Below are 18,486 nucleotides of genomic sequence, written 5' to 3'. Positions count from 1 at the left end.
AAATTTTATGGGTTTTTAAAAAAAAAAAATTATCAAGCTCTTAACAAATCACCCTTTATATGATATTTAACAGCCATGCCAAAAGTGGTCCATATCAGTCCATAATCATATATAGCCCCCATATAAACCGATCCCGAAATTTGGTTTTGGAGCCTCTTGGAGGACCAAATTTCATCCGAGTCAGTTGAAATTTCGTACATTGTGTTAGTATATGACCGTTAACAACCTAATGCCTAATTAGATCCATATCGGTCTATAGTTATATATGGCCCTCAGATAAATCGATCCCTAATCACAAAAAATTGGTCCATATTAAGTTCATAATTGTATATAGCCCCCATATAAGCGACCCCCATATTTCAATTCTGGCTCTCTACCACGTATGGACTAACTCACAATTTAGAAAACGATGTTAAGAAGTTTTAAGATACCACAACCCAAGTAATTCGATTGTGGATGACAGTCTTTCGTAGAAGTTTCTACACAATCCATGGTGGAGGGTACATAAGATTCGGCCTGGCCGAACTTACGGCCGTATATACTTGTTTCTTTTGATTTAAAAAATCGTGGAAAATGAACCCTAACTGATGGAGTTTTAAGAAAAAATTAAATACGAATTTCTTGCGAATCGCGTTAGCCCACTTTGGATTCGGTCCATAGGAGAAAGTCTTTGACCTCACTTAAAAATCAGATCTGATTTTCAAATCCCAGAATACAAAAAGACCCCACATGAAAACGAAGCACAATCCAAAAAGGCAATTTGGTTTTATTTTCATTTGAAATATTGGGGTCTATTATCATAATGCAAACGGTCGCCAAAAATAAAATGAAGTCAGTCCATATAACTTTGTGGGATCCAACTTCATTTAATTTTTGGGCTATTGTTCATGCGTCCATTTTTTATTTTTTACTAATTACTAATTAAAGTTAATTGGGTCAATTGATTTTGTGATTGAAGCCACAAACTATTGTCTTCTCGGAATTAAGGACACATTTTCTCAAACCTTAAACAAATCCATTTTTGAATTTATTCCTATTTCTTTTCTGTGTAAAAAATGATAATCTCCATAAATAATATATGGACGATACGAAAACAATTCGAGCAGGCTGCAAAACATTACCAATTGCACTGGCAAAAAGTAAAAACGTGTCTCACCACAATCTATGGTATCGGTCAACACAAAATTATAAACAAAATTAAATCAAAAATGACAGATTTGGAAAATAAAGGTGACTTTCGAAAATCACATTCAAATCTACGACCAGTTCAAGTATTTTCAAAATATTTTGCAAAAAAATAATATAACCAAAATAAAATTTGATTTAATAATAATTTTATTTATTCAGGCCCTTTTATTGGTATGAGACATGTGCAATCTCTATTACTCTTCCTCAATATTGTTGTGATTTATATCAGTCGCCTAAATATTGGTGTGGCCGTTGTTGCCATGACAAATGCAGAAACAACTAATCCGGATTTTCCAGTGAGTATTGGTGTGATATACAAAGTGTTATTAAAAATGTAGGCTGTTATTAAGTAAAAGGCATGCAATTAGAAAAAGTGGCGAATGGAGAAAATATTATTTAAACAGTAATAGAATGGAGAGTACAAATCTGATCATCTTGACTTTGCTAATATACAGAGTCCAATCGAATAAAAATGGGATAGGATCGAAGCCGTAGCCGATTATGTCAACTCATCTCGACTCAAAATTAGCCGCCAATTAATCAAAAATTATTAATAATTGTAGTATTTTTTGGCAAAATGTTTGACTTTCCATCCAAAATCCGATCCGTCGGTATGAACTTGCTGTAATATTTTTGCAAAAATTTAACTCAGAAAATTTTAATGAAATGTAAATGTGATTGTAAGATTGGTTGTACAACTAATCGCATTACCATTCGAATAACTTTAAATTGATTTTATAATGGATAATTGTCTGTCGCCGAATAGACCAATTGATATCGGCATAGCCGACAAGCCGCCCCCGTCAGAGGTCAGCCGCCGCCGACAAAAATGCGTAGGTTTCAATCTCTGGTTGTTACGCTACGGGAAATGGATCAACCACAGGACCGGTACCGGACAAGTTCCTGGTGTGTATGGACTAGTTCCAGTACTGGTCACAACGTATGGGAGGGAACAGTCACTTTATCATGGTTATGTCATTGAGTGGGTAATTTTCCTCTTTAGGACACGTCTTGGACTCATTCCGAAAGACACACCCTAGGTACATCCCATAGACAGGTCTTCATGAACCAGTCTCGGACAAACTCTTAGGAATCTGTTTCATGACAATTTAAAAATTGGGACAAACAGGTGTACCAACACCATTTCTGTCCGTCAGCGGTAATTTGATCCAAATTCCCGTAGGGTGAAAAAGAAACACGTAATTATTTACCATGATTTTTAGCAGTCATTTAGGAAATTACAACTTCTTTTAAAAGCAAATAAGAATCACAAATAAAGAAAGCAAAAATATACGGCCGAAAGTTCGGTCATTCCGAATCTTCTCTTCCCTTCACCATGGATTACGTAGAATTACTTGGGTTGTGGTAACAGTTGCCGATGATAAGAGAGAAGTTCATCACTGTGGTATACACTGGACTGAATAGTCTAGGTGAGCCTAAAATATCGGAGTGCCACCATACCTAACCTAACACCACGTACAAAATTTCAACCGGATCGAATGAAATTTGCTCCTCCAAGGACCTCCACTAGCCAGTCGGTATATGGGAGCTTATACATAAAAGTTGTCCGATATTGTCCATTTGCAATACCATTCGAAGTTAGCATGATTTCCACAGACGGACGGACATCGCTTGATTGACTCAGAAAAATCGCTACGACACGGAATATATACTTTATGCGGTCTGATACCTATACTTCAATGTGTTACAAACTCCCCCATCTTATGGGGGAGTTGATAGCTCTTAGTCGGTAGTAGTTTCGTGTAGTAGATTCGTGTAGTAGATTCGTGTCAGTACTTACGGTACTTACACAAACTAATTGGCTATTATAGATGAGAACTTTAGACGCAAAGATCTCAGAGGAGGAACTAGAGAAACTGATCCGAAGAACTCAAGAGTGGAACTGTGGATCCCAAGTACCCAGTGGGGAAGCTGAAGATAAAACAAGTATATACGGCTGTAAGTTCAGCCAGGCCGAATCTTATGTACCCTCCACCATGGATTGCGTAGAAACTTCTAGGAAATACTGTCATACACAATCGAATTACTTGGGTTGTGGTATCTTAAAACTTCTTAACATCGTTTTCTGAATTGTGACTTAGTCCATACGTGGTATATATTAGACAAAACAGTTACGTATATGTAAGTCTACAAATAATTACGAATCGACATGGACTTTTGCACGGTACGTAGAGAGCTAGAATTGAAATATGGGGGTCGCTTAAAGGGTGATACGGTCAAAATTTGGTCAATATATACTTGACGTATTTCTTTCAATTTTGCATTTAAAAAACCTGAACACCCCTCATTTTGAAGGTGTGTGGGTGTAGAATGTTGCTCCAATTTTGATTTTGGAATTCACTCTTCAGTTGTCAAAATGCCGCCAAAGCAAGAAGAGCAGCATATCAAAATTTTGCTCGCGCATCGCGAAAATCCGAGCTACTCGCATGCAAAGCTGGCAAAATCGCTAAAAGTTGAAAAATCAACCGTTACAAATGTAATTAAAGTGTTTGGGGAACGTTTGTCGACAGCCAGGAAGTCCAGATCGGGGGGAAATCGAAAACCGGAAGCCGCTGAGACGACAAAGAGAGTTGCCGGTAGTTTCAAGCGAAACCCTAACCTCTCTCTCCGAGATGCCGCAAATAAGCTGGGTGTATCGTCTACAACCGTGCATCGAGCCAAAAAAAACGAGCCGGACTATCGACTTACAAGAAGGTAGTGACTCCAAATCGCGATGATAAATACAAAATACGACGGCCAAAGCGCGATCCCGGAGGCTGTACACGACGATGCTGACGAAGTTTGACTGCGTGGTAATGGACGTCGAAACCTACGTCAACAAGCAGCTTCCGGGACAGGAGTTTTATACGGCAAAAGAAAGGGGAAAGGTAGCAGATATTTTCAAGCACATAAAACTGTCAAAGTTCGCAAAGAAATATCTGGTTTGGCAAGCCATCTGTACCTGTGGCTTGAAAAGCAGCATTTTCATAGCTTCCGGGACTGTCAACCAAGAAATTTACGTGAAAGAGTGTTTGAATAAACGTCTACTGCCTTTCCTGAAGAAACACGGTTGTTCCGTACTGTTTTTGCCGGATTTGGCATCTTGCCATTACGGTAAAAAGGCCATGGAGTGGTACGCCGCCAACAACGTGCAGGTGGTTCCCAAAGACAGGAACCCTCCCAACACGCCAGAGCTCCGCCCAATTGAGAAATACTGGGCTATTGTCAAGCGGAACCTAAAGAAGACCAAAAAAACTGCTAAGGACGAGCAGAACTTCAAGGCAAACTGGCTTTCTGCGGCGAAGAAGATGGACAAGGTGGCTGTACAAAATCTGATGGCAGGTGTCAAGCGTGAGGCCCGGCAATTCGGATTTGGAAAAGCGAAAGCCTAACTGAATATTTTTCCTGAATTTTATACTAATTGAACTTGAAAAAGAAATTTAATTTAATTTTTTAAATAAACGATTTCACCGTATTACACGCGTTTTCCCTTGACCAAATTTTGACCGGGGCTATATATAACTATGGACCGATGTGGACCAATTTTTGCATGGTTGTTAGAGACCATATACTAACGCTATGTACCAAATTTCAGCCGGATCGGATGAAATTTGCTTCTCCTAGAGCAATCGCAAGCCAAATTTGGGGGTCCGTTTATATGGGGGCTATATATAATTATGGACCGACGTGGACCAATTTTTGCATGGTTGTTAGAGACCATATACTTCAGTCAGCTTCAGTCCATTGTTTGGATTGTTCTTTTGTCTCTGGAGTATAGTGGTGGATCCATGTCTCATCAGCAGTTATGAAATGACGCTTAAAATCCATTTTATTTCACCCATCTTGCAGAAAGCTTTTTCATCTGTAGTTCTTCATGCAAAATGAAATGGATTTGATCATTTGAGATGTCCATGATATTAGCAATTTCACGCACTTTTATTCGTCGATCATTTAATACCATATCATGCACTTTGGCCACAATTTCTGTTGTTTTTGCTGTTTTTGGACGTCCACTACATGGTTCATCTTCAATGCTTGTACGACCACGTTTAAATTCAGCAACCCAATTTTTTACTGTTGCATATGAAGGAGCACTTTCACCTAACACATTCACCATATCATTATGAATTTCTTGTCCCGATAAACCTTTTGTATGTAAATATTTAATGACAGGACGCATTTCTAATTTTTCCATTGTAAAAAATTGCGGATGCGTCTTTTTTGAACACTTGTTTCTATATGAAGGAGTTGCCAGATCGAAACAAAATTTAACATGTATTCATAACAGAGATGGAAGTTTCCAAAGCACTGAACTTTTTTCTGTTTATACCGCGCTTTTTCAGTGGAGGGACAGGAGGCTTGAAGTTCTCAGTACTAATTATTCGTCTAGGAACGAATTTCTAGATCCCAAGTGCCCAGTGGGGAGTCTCTGGATCATAAGAACTCAGTGGTGCAAATGCAGATCAGAAGTTCTAAGTAGTTCAAATATAGATCTAAAAACCTCAGTGGTAGAACTATAGACCAGAAAAATTCAGTAAGAATATTCGAAGAACTCTAAGGTGAAACTGTAAGTCTGAAGAATTTAATGGAGGAGCTATGGCCTTGAAGCTCTGAGTACGCGTCCAGGAACGAATTCCTTAGCAAGATTAAGAACATTGAACATCTTAATGCAAGTAGAATGATTTTTGACTCTTTTCGGCAAACAGAAAGATGCTGAAAGGTCACCTAGGTCTTGCTTGGCCTACTTTCTAGTTTGCTTTTATTGAAATAGACATGAATAAGAGCCACTTGGGCAATGGATTAGATGTAATTTACTTTTCATTATGTCTAGTATATGTGTTAACCAAAATCATGTTGCTATATTTAAGCACAATCGGCAAGCTGTCTGGATTCAGGACGGAAAAAAGGACAAAGTACTTCATATTTTTCAGTCAATTTCGAGTATGTTGCACCTTTTATTCCAATCGAAATCGCCATTAAATTGACGAAAATCACCAATGTAGTCGGCTTCCCCAAACTTTTATTCGATCTTAATAGTTTGTTTTTAATTAATAATTCCTTTTTGTTATTTACAGGAGTTCGATTGGAACGAAAAGGAAATTTCTTATATCCTTTCCAGTTTCTATTGGGGTTATTTTGTTACACAATATCCAGGAGGAGCTTTATGTAAACGTTATGGAGTGAAATTTATTCTAGGCATGGCCACATTAATTTCTGCTGTTCTCAGTGCCGCAACACCTTGGTCAACAACCTGGGGAGGTTGGCAAGCCTTTTGTGCCTTAAGAGTGTTGCAGGGTCTGGCACAAGGTGTGGTCTTTCCTTGTGTTTTCGATCATCTGGCCAAATGGTGTCCTCTAAAAGAGAGAAATCGTTTGGGTGCCTTTAGTAATTCAGGTCTGGAATGTGGTACTGTATTAGCTTTGGGTATAAGTGGCTTCATAGCAGCTGGACCCTTAGGTTGGCCTGGTATATCCTATGTATCGGCTGGCATGTGTTTTATCTGGTGCATTCTATGGATGATATTTGGAGCGAATAATGCAGTTGAATCGAAATTTACCACTGAAGCTGAGAGAGACTATATCGAATCGTCAATGGCTCATGATGAGGATTTCCACAAAAAGAAAATACCAATACCATGGAAAGCAATATTCACTTCGGTGCCATTTTTTGCTTTGGTAGTGGCAAGATGTGCCCATATTTATGGAGTATCAACGTTACAGGCTCAAATACCCTCATATTTGCATGGTGTCTTAAATATGGAAATCAAATCGAATGCCTTGTATTCGGCAATGCCTTTCTTGGCCAGTTGGGTTATGTGCTATATTTATCTTTTCTTGGGTGATCGTTTTCAACAGAAGCAAATCATGAGTCTCACGGCCATACGGAGAGTCTTTAATAGCTGTGCCTTTTGGATTCCAGCCATCGGTTTGATAATCATAGGATTTCTGGATGAAAATAATACGGCCTGGGCCTTAGCCCTTATGTCCATAAGTGTGGCAGCAAATAGTGGCAATGTTATAGGATGTTTGATGAATATAATCGATTTATCACCTAATCACTCAGGCTCTCTAATGTCGGTCATTAATACGGTCTCAAGTATTACGCCCTTGGTAGCTCCTCTCATAGTGGGTGTTATTGTCACAGATGGGGTAAGTTGCACAGAAAACAATCATATTTTTATAAGAAAAAACTTCATTTTATGTGAAGGAATATGAATAATGAAAAGATTAACTGACACAAAAATTAATTCAAGCAATGATTTTTTCAATTGGAACTACAGTTGAAGCTCGGTTTAACGAACGATATATTGTCAGGCCCTTTCGTTATTTAGAAATATTCGTTAAATCGAACGGGAATATTAAATGTTAATTTTTATTGAAAATCGTAGTTTTTTTTACCGGATGAGTAAAAATTCAAAAGCATGTGGCAACATTGAAACTCGGTTTAACGAACGATATATTGTCAGGCCCTTTCGTTATTTAGAAATATTCGTTAAATCGAACGGGAATATTAAATGTTAATTTTTATTGAAAATCGTAGTTTTTTTTACCAGATGAGTAAAAATTCAGAAGCATGTGGCAACATTAAACTACAGAGGCATTTAAAAAAAATATTACTTTAAATAATCCTTAAAAACTGATGAGCTTGATATACATATCTAGGTTAGGTTAGGTTGAAAAGAGGATACAAGATTCGCTGTCTCAGGAGAGCCTGTATACACCCATGAAAATACCTTCTTAGACGAATTCCCTAATTTGTTTCCAGTCCCCAGTTTCAAGATGGACCAGGCATAACTATTACACTATTACTCGGCTGCTCCTGTCGGCATAGATGTACTCTCAACGCTAGATTACAGTTTCGGCCGAACACCAAGAAAGTTTTTCAGCGGTAATTTATCTCTCTATGTAATTATGCTGATATTCCTGTGCATTTCGCAGTTTCTCTTCAGCTATAAGAAGGAGGTTCTTTGTCATTGAGATAAATATACAATCGCGTAGCACTCATTAATAAGAGAAAAATTCACCATCTGCCCAACTGGCGATCCTACGAAAATTTGGTTCATATTACCACCTATCACAGGACTAGTACCAGTGCTCCAGTTTGTCACAGGTTTTAGATTTGCATATAATTTATTGATTTATATTCTCTATTGATTTTAAAATCTTATTGGATCTCAGCATATTCCAAATTTTTTCCTTCCCTGTGCAATTGGGATGCGCAAAATAAGGGTTTGTCCCAGACTGGTTAATGAGAACCTGTCTAGCCCTACTAAGTTCTCCTAGGTCATGTCCTTTGGAATGAGTTCAAGCCGTGTCCTACAGTGTAAATGTGCACCGTCAATGACAAACCCGTGTTAAAATGATCGGTCCCGTCCATACGTTTCGACCAGGTCTGGGACTGGTCCATTCACATCAGGGAGTAGTCCTGTACCGGTTCTGGGGTATATCCATTTTACGTAGCGAACCTGTCTCTCTATCTAACCTAATTTTACCTAGTTATCCGGCCATTGAATTTGTGTTTCCAAACATTTGATGAAATCTAAATATCTTGGGAATGCCGTACTTTGTGGACATTTCCAAAGGACTTAAGCCACTCTCACAATCGTGAAATATTGCTGGTTTTTAGTTGTCAATTTTCTTATGATTAAAAGCGTTATCGTTAAATCGAACGTAAATTTTGTTCAACCGTTCGTTATTTAGAATACTCAATGTTAGGGATTTGGACGTTCGTTAAATTGGATTTTCGCTAAATGGGATATTCGTTAAACAGAGCTTCGACTGTATTATTATACCCTAGGATGGGGGGTATATTAACTTTATCATTTCGTTTGTAACACATCAAAATATTGCTCTAAGACACCATAAAAATATATCTCACCACGACCCGGAATATATATATATATATAATATATTCCGGGTCGTGGTGAAATTCAGAGTCGATCTAAGCATGTCCGTTCGTCTGTTGAAATCACGCTAACTTCCGAACGAAACAAGCTATTAACTTGGAATAAGTAGTTGTTATTGATGTAGGTCGGATGGTATTGCAAATGGGCCATATCGGACCAGTTTGACGTATAGCTCCCATGTGAACCGACCCCTAGATTTGGCTTGCGGATCCTCTTGGAGGAGCAAAATTCATCCGATCCGTTTGAAATTTGGTACGTGGTGTAACCATATAGACTCTAACAACCATGACAAAAATTGGTCCATATCGGTCCATAATTAAAAGTAGCCCCCATATAAACCGATCTCCAGATTCGAACTCCGGAGCCACTTGGAAAAGCAGAATTCATCCGATCCGGTAGAAATTTGGTACGTGGTGTTAGTATATGGTCTCTAACAACCATGCAAAAATTGGTCCATATCGGTCCATAATTATATATAGCCCCCATATAAACCGATCCCCAGATGTGAACTCCGAAGCATCTTGAAAGAGCAAATTTCATACGATCCGGTTGAAATTTGGTATGTGGTGTTAGGATATGGTCTCTAACAACCATGCAAAAATTGGTCCATATCGGTCCATAATTATATATAGCCCCCATACAAACCGATCCCCAGATTTGAACTCCGGATCATCTTGGAAGAGCAAATTTCATCCGATCCGGTTGAAATTTGGTAGATTGGGCTAGTATATGGCCGCTAACAGCCATGCAAAAGTTGGTCCATATCGGTCTATAGCCGATCGCCAATCACACAAAAATTGGTCCATATCGCCAAAAATAATCTACCAAAATTTTATTTCTATAGAAAATTTTGTCAAAATTTTATTTCTAAAAAACAGTTTGTCAAAATTTTATTTCTATAGAAAATTTTGTCAAAATTTTATTTCTATAGAAAATTTTGTCAAAATTTTATTTCTATAGAAAATTTTATCCACCATAGGATGGGGGTATATTAACTTTGTCATTCTGTTTGTAACACATCGAAATATTGCTCTAAGACCCCATAGAGTATATATATTCTGGCTCGTGGTGAGATTCTAAGTCGATCTAAGCATGTCTGTCCTTCAGTCCGTCCGTCCGTCTGTTGAAATCACGCTAACTTCAGAACGAAATATGCTATCGACTTGAAGCTTGGCACAAGTAGTTGTTACCGATGTAGGTCGGATGGTATTACAAATGGGCCATATTGGTCCAGTTTTACGTATAGCCCCCATATAAACCGGTCCCCAGATTTGGCTTGCGCATCTTCGCATAAAAGGATCGAATTTCATCGGATCCGGCTGAAATTTGGCACATGATGTTAGTATATGGTCTCTAACAACCATGGAATTGGTCCATATCGGTCCATAATTATATATAGCCTTAATTATATATATAAACCGATTCCCAGAGTTGACCTCCGGTGCCTTTTGGAAAAGCAAAATCTTTTGGTATAGCCCCCATAAAGACCGATCTCCCGATTTTACTTCTTGGACTTCTAGAAACTGTATTTACTTTCCGATTTGCCTGAAATTTGAAATCTAGGGGTATTCTAGAACCATAAAAAGGTGTGCCGTAAATGGTGCCTTTCGGTCCATCTTTTGGTATAGCCCCCATATAGACCGATCTCCCGATTTTAATTCTTGAGCGTCTAGGAACTGTATATACTGTCCCATTTGCCTGAAATTGAAAGTCTAGAGGTATTATGGGACCACAAATAGGTGTGTCGAAAATGGGGTGTATCGGTCGATGTTTTGGTGTAACCCTCATATAGACCGATCTCCCGACTTTACGTCTTGGGCTTCTAAAATCCGTAGTTTTTATCCAATTTGCCTGAAATTGGAACTCTAGAGGTATTTTAGGACCATCAAAAGGTGTGCCGAAAATGTTGCTTATCGGTCCATGTTTGGGTATAGCCCCCATATAGACCGATCTCCCGACTTTACGTCTTGGGCTGATAGAATTCGTAGTTTTTACCCAATTTGTCTGAAATTGGAATTCTAGAAGTATTTGAGGACCATTAAGAGGTGTGTCGAAAATGGTGAGCATTGGTCCAAGTTTTGGTATATCCCCTATATAGACCTACCTCCCGAATTTATTTCTAGAACTTGTAGAATCCGGCTGACCACAAATAGGTCAGCCGAATATGGTGTGTGTCGAACCATGTTTTGGCTCTACACACACCATAGACCGATCTCCCGATTTAACTCCTTGGGCTTTTAAAAACCGTACTTTTTATCCGATTTGCTCGAAAATTTAAATATACTGGTATTGTAGACCCTCAAACATCTGTATCGCATTTATTTTTACCGGTCCATTTGGTATAGACCGATTTCTCTACTTGACGGTACACCCAAAGAAAAAATATTTTCCTCTGGAATGAAATTTTAGACAAACGAAATTCCCTTTCGTATACAGTATTTTCGTTTAGAGCAAAAATTATCCGAATTTTTGATAAGCGATTCAACGATTGTCTCTAAAATTTGTGTCTAAAGGAAACTTTGCTTGTCTAAAATTTCGTGCCTCAGAAAAGTAAATTCTTCTTTCAGTGTATAGCAGGCGCACTGCTCATGAAAATTTGATTGAAACTGAAAGTACAATTTCCAGATTTTACTACTCGCAATCATTTAAATAATGGCGGTAAAAATTTACAGATTTAAGATTTCAAATCAAGACGTTATTTCATCATTTGCACGATATGCACGATTTCTATAAAACTCAAACAAAAGTGGTTCTTCTAAATCCAGAATCTGATCTAGCCTTCATAGGTAGAATCTTTAAATTTATCTTCGGGAAGCGTACTGGATTAACTGATTTGTTGGGGAGAATATCTGTCATCAAACCCCCTGAAATTCTATATATTATCAACTAACACGCCACCGTGGTGCAATGGTTAGCATGCCCGCCTTGCATACACAAGGTCGTGGGTTCGATTCCTGCTTCGACCGAACACCAAAAAATTTTTCAGCGGTGGATTATCCCACCTCAGTAATGCTGGTCACATTTCTGAGGTTGTCAAAGCTTCTCTAAGTGGTTTCGCTGCAATGTGGAACGCTGTTCGGACTCGGCTATAAAAAGGAGGTCCCTTGTCATTGAGCTTAACATGGAATCGGGCAGCACTCAGTGACAAGAGAGAAGTTCACCAATGTGTTATCACAATGGACTGAATAGTCTAAGTGAGCCTGATACATCGGGCTGCCACCTAACCTAACCTAACCTAACCTAACACGCTACGACAAAGAGTTTTCAAAGGAAACTATTATATTTGATTCATGGTGGTGTGTATTTAAGATTCGGCCCCGCCGAACTTACTGTAATATATATATTTTTTATTTATTTTTAGCTATTTTTTAATTTTTATTATTTTTTTGTTTCAATTTTAGTCCAGTCGTGTTCAATGGCAAATTGTATTTGCCATAGCTGCAGCAGTATTCTTTTTTGGAAATTTAATATACATCATTTGGGGTACTGCTGAGACTCAACCATGGGATGCAGAAGATTTCTTGTTGGTCAAAGATATTGAAAAATCCACTGTTAGAGGAGATAAAGAAAAACTGACTGTTGTAGAATCCAAAACTACAGAGTGATTTGTATTTTATTTATATTTTCCTCATATTGAGAATTCTTTGTTTATTTCCTTTATAAAAGTTAGTCAACATCAAAAAAATGGGAATCCAAAAAATTACGTTTGATTGCGGTTTTGATGTTGATTATAAACCAAAGACGAATTTCTTACAAATACATATACACCATCATACAATAATCTTTTATTCGAAGAGGAATATGCCCGCCATGTAAAGGTTCGAACGAAAACACAAAAAAGTTTTTCAGCGGAGGAATATCCATTGTTCGTAATGCTGGTGACATTTCGGAGTGTTTCGAGTTCAAGTAGAAGCAAAGTTGGTCGAATCTAATATGGGGAGCCACCGTGGATCAATGGTTAGCATGGCCATCTTGCGAAAAAGTTTTTTTACTGTTGGATTATTTCCTTTCAGTAATGCTGGTGAGATTTCTGGGTGTTGAAAAGGCGTCTCTAAATGCGAACTCGGTTATTAAGCTAAATAAAGAATAGCGCAGCACTCATTGAAAAGAGAGAACTTCACCACCTGTCGTACCCACGGTTGCCATTCCAGTACTAAATAATCTATCAATATTTTATGAAAATTCTATCAAAAATCTACCTAATATAAAATCTCATTTCAAGTGTTTTATGTCATCTTAACAATGCAACCGGAATCCTGCGAACAACAGTACATGGACAGGAGGACGGACACCAAGGGCTAGATCAACTCAGCAGATGATTCTGAGCCAATCAGTAGGGACATTTTTTAACAGGTCGAAACCTCTGCCCACTATATGGTTTAGGATATAACAAGTATATACGGCCGTAAGTTCGGCCAGGCCGAATCTTATGTACCCTCCACCATGGATTGCGTAGAAACATCTACTAAAGACTGTCATCCACAATCGAATTACTTGGGTTGCGGTAACACATGCCGATGGCAAGGTATCTTACAAAATCCTTAACACCATCTTCTAAATTGTATGTTAGTCCATACAGGGGATATATTAAACAAAAAAAGGCCGATTAAAGACGTATATAATTAAGTTCGACAAAACTTTCTATAGAAATAAAATGTTGACATAATTTTCTATAGAAATAAAAATTTGACAAAATTTTCTACAGAAATAAAATTTTGACAAAACTTTCTATAGAAATAAAATTTTAACAAAATTTGCTATAGAAATAAAATTTTAACAAAATTTTCTATAGATATAAAATTTTGACAAAATTTTCTATAGAAATAAAATTTTGACCAAATTTTCTACCGAAATAAAATTTTGACAAAACTTTATATAGTAATAAAATTTTGACAAAATTTTCTATAGAAATAAAATTTTAACAAAATTGTCTATGGAAACAGATTTTTGACAAAATTTTCTATAGAAATGAAATTTTTACAAAATTATCTATAGAAATAAAATTTTTATAAAATTTTCTATAGAAATAAAATTTTGACAAAATTATCTATAGAAATAAAATTTTGACAAAATTTTCTATAGAAATAAAATTTTGACAAAATTTTCTATAGAAATAAAATTTTAACAAAATTTTCTATAGAAATAAAATTTTAACAAAATTTTCTATAGAAATAAAATTTTAACAAAATTTTCTATAGAAATAAAAATTTGACAAAATTTTCTATAGAAATAAAATTTTAACAAAATTTTCAATAGAAATAAATTTTTGATTAAATTTTCTATAGAAATAAAATTTTGACAAAATTATGTATAGAAATAAAATTTTTATAAAATTTTCTATAGAAATAAAATTTTTATAAAATTTTCTATAGAAATAAAATGTTGATAAAATTTTCTATAGAAATAAAATTTTGACAAAATTTTCTATAGTAATAAAATGTTGACAAAACTTTCTATAGTAATAAAATTTTGACAAAATTTTCTATAGTAATAAAATTTTGACAAAACTTTCTATAGTAATAACATTTTGACAAAATTTTCTATAGAAATATTATTTTGATAGATTATTTTTGGCGATATGGACCAATTTTTGTGTGATTGGCCATTGGCTATATATAACTATAGACCGATATGGACCAATTTTTGCATGGCTGTTAGCGGCCATATACTAGCGCAATGTATCAAATTTCAACCGAATCGGATGAATTTTGCTCCTCCAAGAGGTTCCGGAGGTCAAATCTGTGGATCGATATATATGGGGGCTATATATAATTATGGACCGATATGGACCAATTTTTGCATGGTTGTTAGATACCACCGTGGTGCAATGGTTAGCATGCCCGCCTTGAATACACAAGGTCGTGGGTTCGATTCCTGCTTCGACCGAACACCAAAAGTTTTTCAGCGGTGGATTATCCCACCTCAAAATGCTGGTGACATTTCTGAGGGTTTCAATGCTTCTCTAAGTGGTTTCGCTGCAATGTGGAACGCCGTTCGGACTCGGCTATAAAAAGGAGGTCGCTTGTCATTGAGCTTAACATGGAATCGGGCAGCACTCAGTGATAAGAGAGAAGTTCACCAATGTGGTATCCCAATGGACTGAATAGTCTATGTAAGCCTGATACATCGGGCTTCTACCTAACCTAACCTAACCTAGATACCATATACTAACAGCACGTACCAAATTTCGACCGGATCGGATTACATTTGCTTTTCCAAGAGGCTCCGCAGTTCAAATCTGGGGATCGGTTTATATGGGGTCTATATAATTATGGACCGATATGAACCAATTTTTGCTTAGATGTTAGAGACCATATACTCACACCACCTATCAAATTTCAACTGGATCGGATGAATTTTGTTCCTCCAAGAGGCTCCGGAGGACAAATCTGGGGATCGGTTTATATGGGAGCTATATATAATTATGGATCGATATGGACCAATTTTTGCATGGTTGTTACAGACCATACACTAACACCACGTTCCAAACTTCAACTGGATCGGGTGAATTTTGCTCCTCTAAGAGGCTCCGGAGGTCAAATCTGGGGATCGGTTTATATGGGGGCTATATATAATTATGGACCGATATGGACCAATTCTTGCGTGTTTCTTAGAGACCACATACTAACGCCACGTTCCAAATTTCAACCGGATCGGATGAATTTTGTTCCTCCAAGAGGCTCCGGAGGACAAATCTGGGGATCGGTTTATATGGGAGCTATATATAATTATGGATCGATATGGACCAATTTATGCATGGTTATTAAAGACCATACACTATCACCACGTACCGAATTTCAACCAGATCGGATGAATTTTACTCCTGCAAGAGGCTCCGGAAGTCAAATCTGGGGATCGGTTTATATGGGAGCTATATACAATTATGGATCGATATGGACCAATTTTTGCATGGTTGTTAGAGACCATATACTAACACCACGTACCAAATTTCAACCGGATCGGATGAAATTTGTTTCTTTTAGAGGATTCGCAAACCAAATCTGTGGATCGGTTTATATGGGGGCTATATATAATTATGGACCGATATGGACCAATTTTTGCAAGGTTGCTAAAAACCATATACTTACACCATGTACCAAATTTCAGCCATATCGGATGAAATATGCCAATCTTACAGGCTCCGCAAGCCAAATCTGGGGTCCGTTTATATGAGGGCTATACGTAAAAGTGGACCGATATGGCCCATTTGCAATACCATCCGACGTACATCAATTACAACTACTTGTGCCAAGTTTCAAGTCGATAGCTTGTTTCGTTCGGAAGTTAGCGTGATTGCAACAGACGGACGGACAGACCGACAGACGGACGGACATGCTCAGATCGACTCAGAATTTCACGACGACCCAGAATATATATATATATCCCCCATCCTGTGTTGGAGGGTATTAAACAATTAAATTTTTAATTGAATAATTTTTAAAACTCAATTAAGACTTTAATTGGAATATTCATATAATAACAACATTTTAATTTTGCACTTTCCCCAATTATTAAGTTGCAGCAAATCTTTCATATATTGAATTCTTGAAATTTTTTTCAATTAATAAATTAATTGGTACAATTAACTTTTTAATCAAGATAGAAACATTAAGTTAATTAAGTCAATGATTGAACATTTTAAAATTTTTAATTAAAAAGTTAATTGATACAATTAACTTTTAATCAAATTCGGAAGACTAAGTCAGTTTATGATGATGATGAACATTTTTTTTAATTGTTAATTAAAATTTTTTTCAAACAATCAATTGTTAATCCAAATAAAAATTCTAAGCCAATTCAGAATGTAATTGAAAATAGTTACCTTTTTTTAATTAATAAATAAATTGAGTTTTGCAATCAACATCAATTAAATTTTTAATTGAATCAATTAAAAAATTAATTGAAATTTGGCAATGAAATCAATTAATTTTTTAATCAAAAATTTTTTCTATGCCCAATTAAAACTGTGATTGATACTATCATTTTCGTGATTGAAGACATTTCAATTAAAAAATTAATTGGATCAATTAATTTCGTGATTGAATCAGAAAAAAATTTTTTGGTGTGTAGACTTGAATGTAACAAATTTTACTGAATATATTTAAGATTTTAGAAAGAAATGGAGGAATTTCTTATCTTCTGTTTTAATGTTTTATTAGCATAGCATTCATTCATTATTTGCTATATCATATGTATACAGCCTTCTTGTTGGGGGCTCACCACATAAAACGAAAACATTTAAATAAATATTTACCAAATACGTAAACAAATTAAATACCCTACAATGGTGGTGATTCATGGATGCCCAATACGAATTAAAAAAATTTTAAATATTTTAGCCAGGCGAACAAATTAAGTTAAATATTCCCTACACTTTAATATTTCTAACAAGCCAATTCTATTTTCATATCATCATTTCTACATACTGGTATGCGTTTCAATTCACCGTTGTCAAAATAATGCAAGTACATATGGAAAAATGTGAAGATATGGAGTCCGAAACTAAACCCTCTCGACCACATTTTCATTTTAATGAACTGTCTCAATACATGAATGAAGGTACAATTCCCACAAATCTTTATCTTAATCACAAAACCTATAATTAAAATGCTGATATATGTGTTTAGTGAGACATTTGTTTTGGTATGCAATCCAGTTTTTACAGTGGCGATTAGACAATGAAACTGGCGAGTCGTACCTACGATTTTAATGAGATTCCTACAGTCCCTATCTACTATCTAGGGAAACCAAGAGTAGGAGCTTACAGTAATTAGTGGGGGAGAGAAGATCCTGTTGACCATGACTTTATGTAGGCTCATTTCGGTTCAAATGTAGGCGATTAGACAATTAAGCTGGCGAGTCGTACCTACGATTTTAATGAGATGCCTACAGTCCCTATCTACTATCTATGGAAACCAAGAGAAGGAGCAGTAATTACAGTAATTAGTGATGGAAGAAGACTCTGTTGACCATGACTTTATGTAGGCTCATTTCGGCTCAAATTTAGCCTTACCCAACAAAAAGTTTTTCCTTAGTTATAACGTTTAAAGTACATCCAAAACAAAGATGGACTTCATGTTCACTTATAAAAATGTTTTGTTTTACGCAGTTTTCGCAAAAAATTTACAATTTCTGACTTTTACTGTCTATGAAACAAAGTTAAGATTTGCTATAAAATATTTGCAAGTATTGTTCAAAACGTCAATAGATAAAAATAAAAATCGAGACAAGTTAAGAAAAAAAATTTTTTTTTTTTTGTTTTTAAATTATTTCCTTAAACAAGTTAGTGCAATCGGAAATACTGAAATCGCAACTCATGATTATTTAAACTTGTTCCAATATTTTGAATCTTTCATCTTTAATCAATCAATACCATATCGCTATAATAGTTT

General features: G+C 36.2%; 1 protein-coding gene and 1 long non-coding RNA gene across 2 annotated transcripts in view; one reads left to right on the top strand and one right to left on the bottom strand.

Annotated features, from left to right (window-relative positions):
- The window catches only part of LOC142241728 (uncharacterized), a 262,134-nt gene that overhangs the window by 97,946 nt on the left and 145,702 nt on the right, over nt 1–18,486 (bottom strand). The gene's annotated exons all lie outside the window — the stretch shown is intronic.
- Nucleotides 1,118–12,875, top strand: LOC142240547 (putative inorganic phosphate cotransporter). The gene is made up of 4 exons (XM_075312246.1): nt 1,118–1,230; nt 1,348–1,484; nt 6,264–7,337; nt 12,496–12,875. The coding sequence occupies exons 1-4, from the start codon at nt 1,209–1,211 to the stop codon at nt 12,697–12,699; spliced, it is 1,437 nt and encodes a 478-aa protein (XP_075168361.1). The 5' UTR covers nt 1,118–1,208; the 3' UTR covers nt 12,700–12,875.

The sequence above is a fragment of the Haematobia irritans genome, chromosome 5 (genome assembly GCF_050003625.1).
Source record: "Haematobia irritans isolate KBUSLIRL chromosome 5, ASM5000362v1, whole genome shotgun sequence".
NCBI classification, from domain to species: domain Eukaryota; kingdom Metazoa; phylum Arthropoda; class Insecta; order Diptera; family Muscidae; genus Haematobia; species Haematobia irritans.
This window is presented reverse-complemented; position numbering and strand designations above follow the sequence as displayed.

Coding starts and splice junctions, on each gene's coding strand:
- LOC142240547 (XM_075312246.1), top strand. CDS start 1,209: ATGACAGATTTGGAAAATAAAG. Junction 1,485..6,263: donor CAACTAATCCGGATTTTCCA/GTGAGTATTGGT, acceptor TGTTATTTACAG/GAGTTCGATTGGAACGAAAA. Junction 7,338..12,495: donor GTGTTATTGTCACAGATGGG/GTAAGTTGCACA, acceptor TTTCAATTTTAG/TCCAGTCGTGTTCAATGGCA.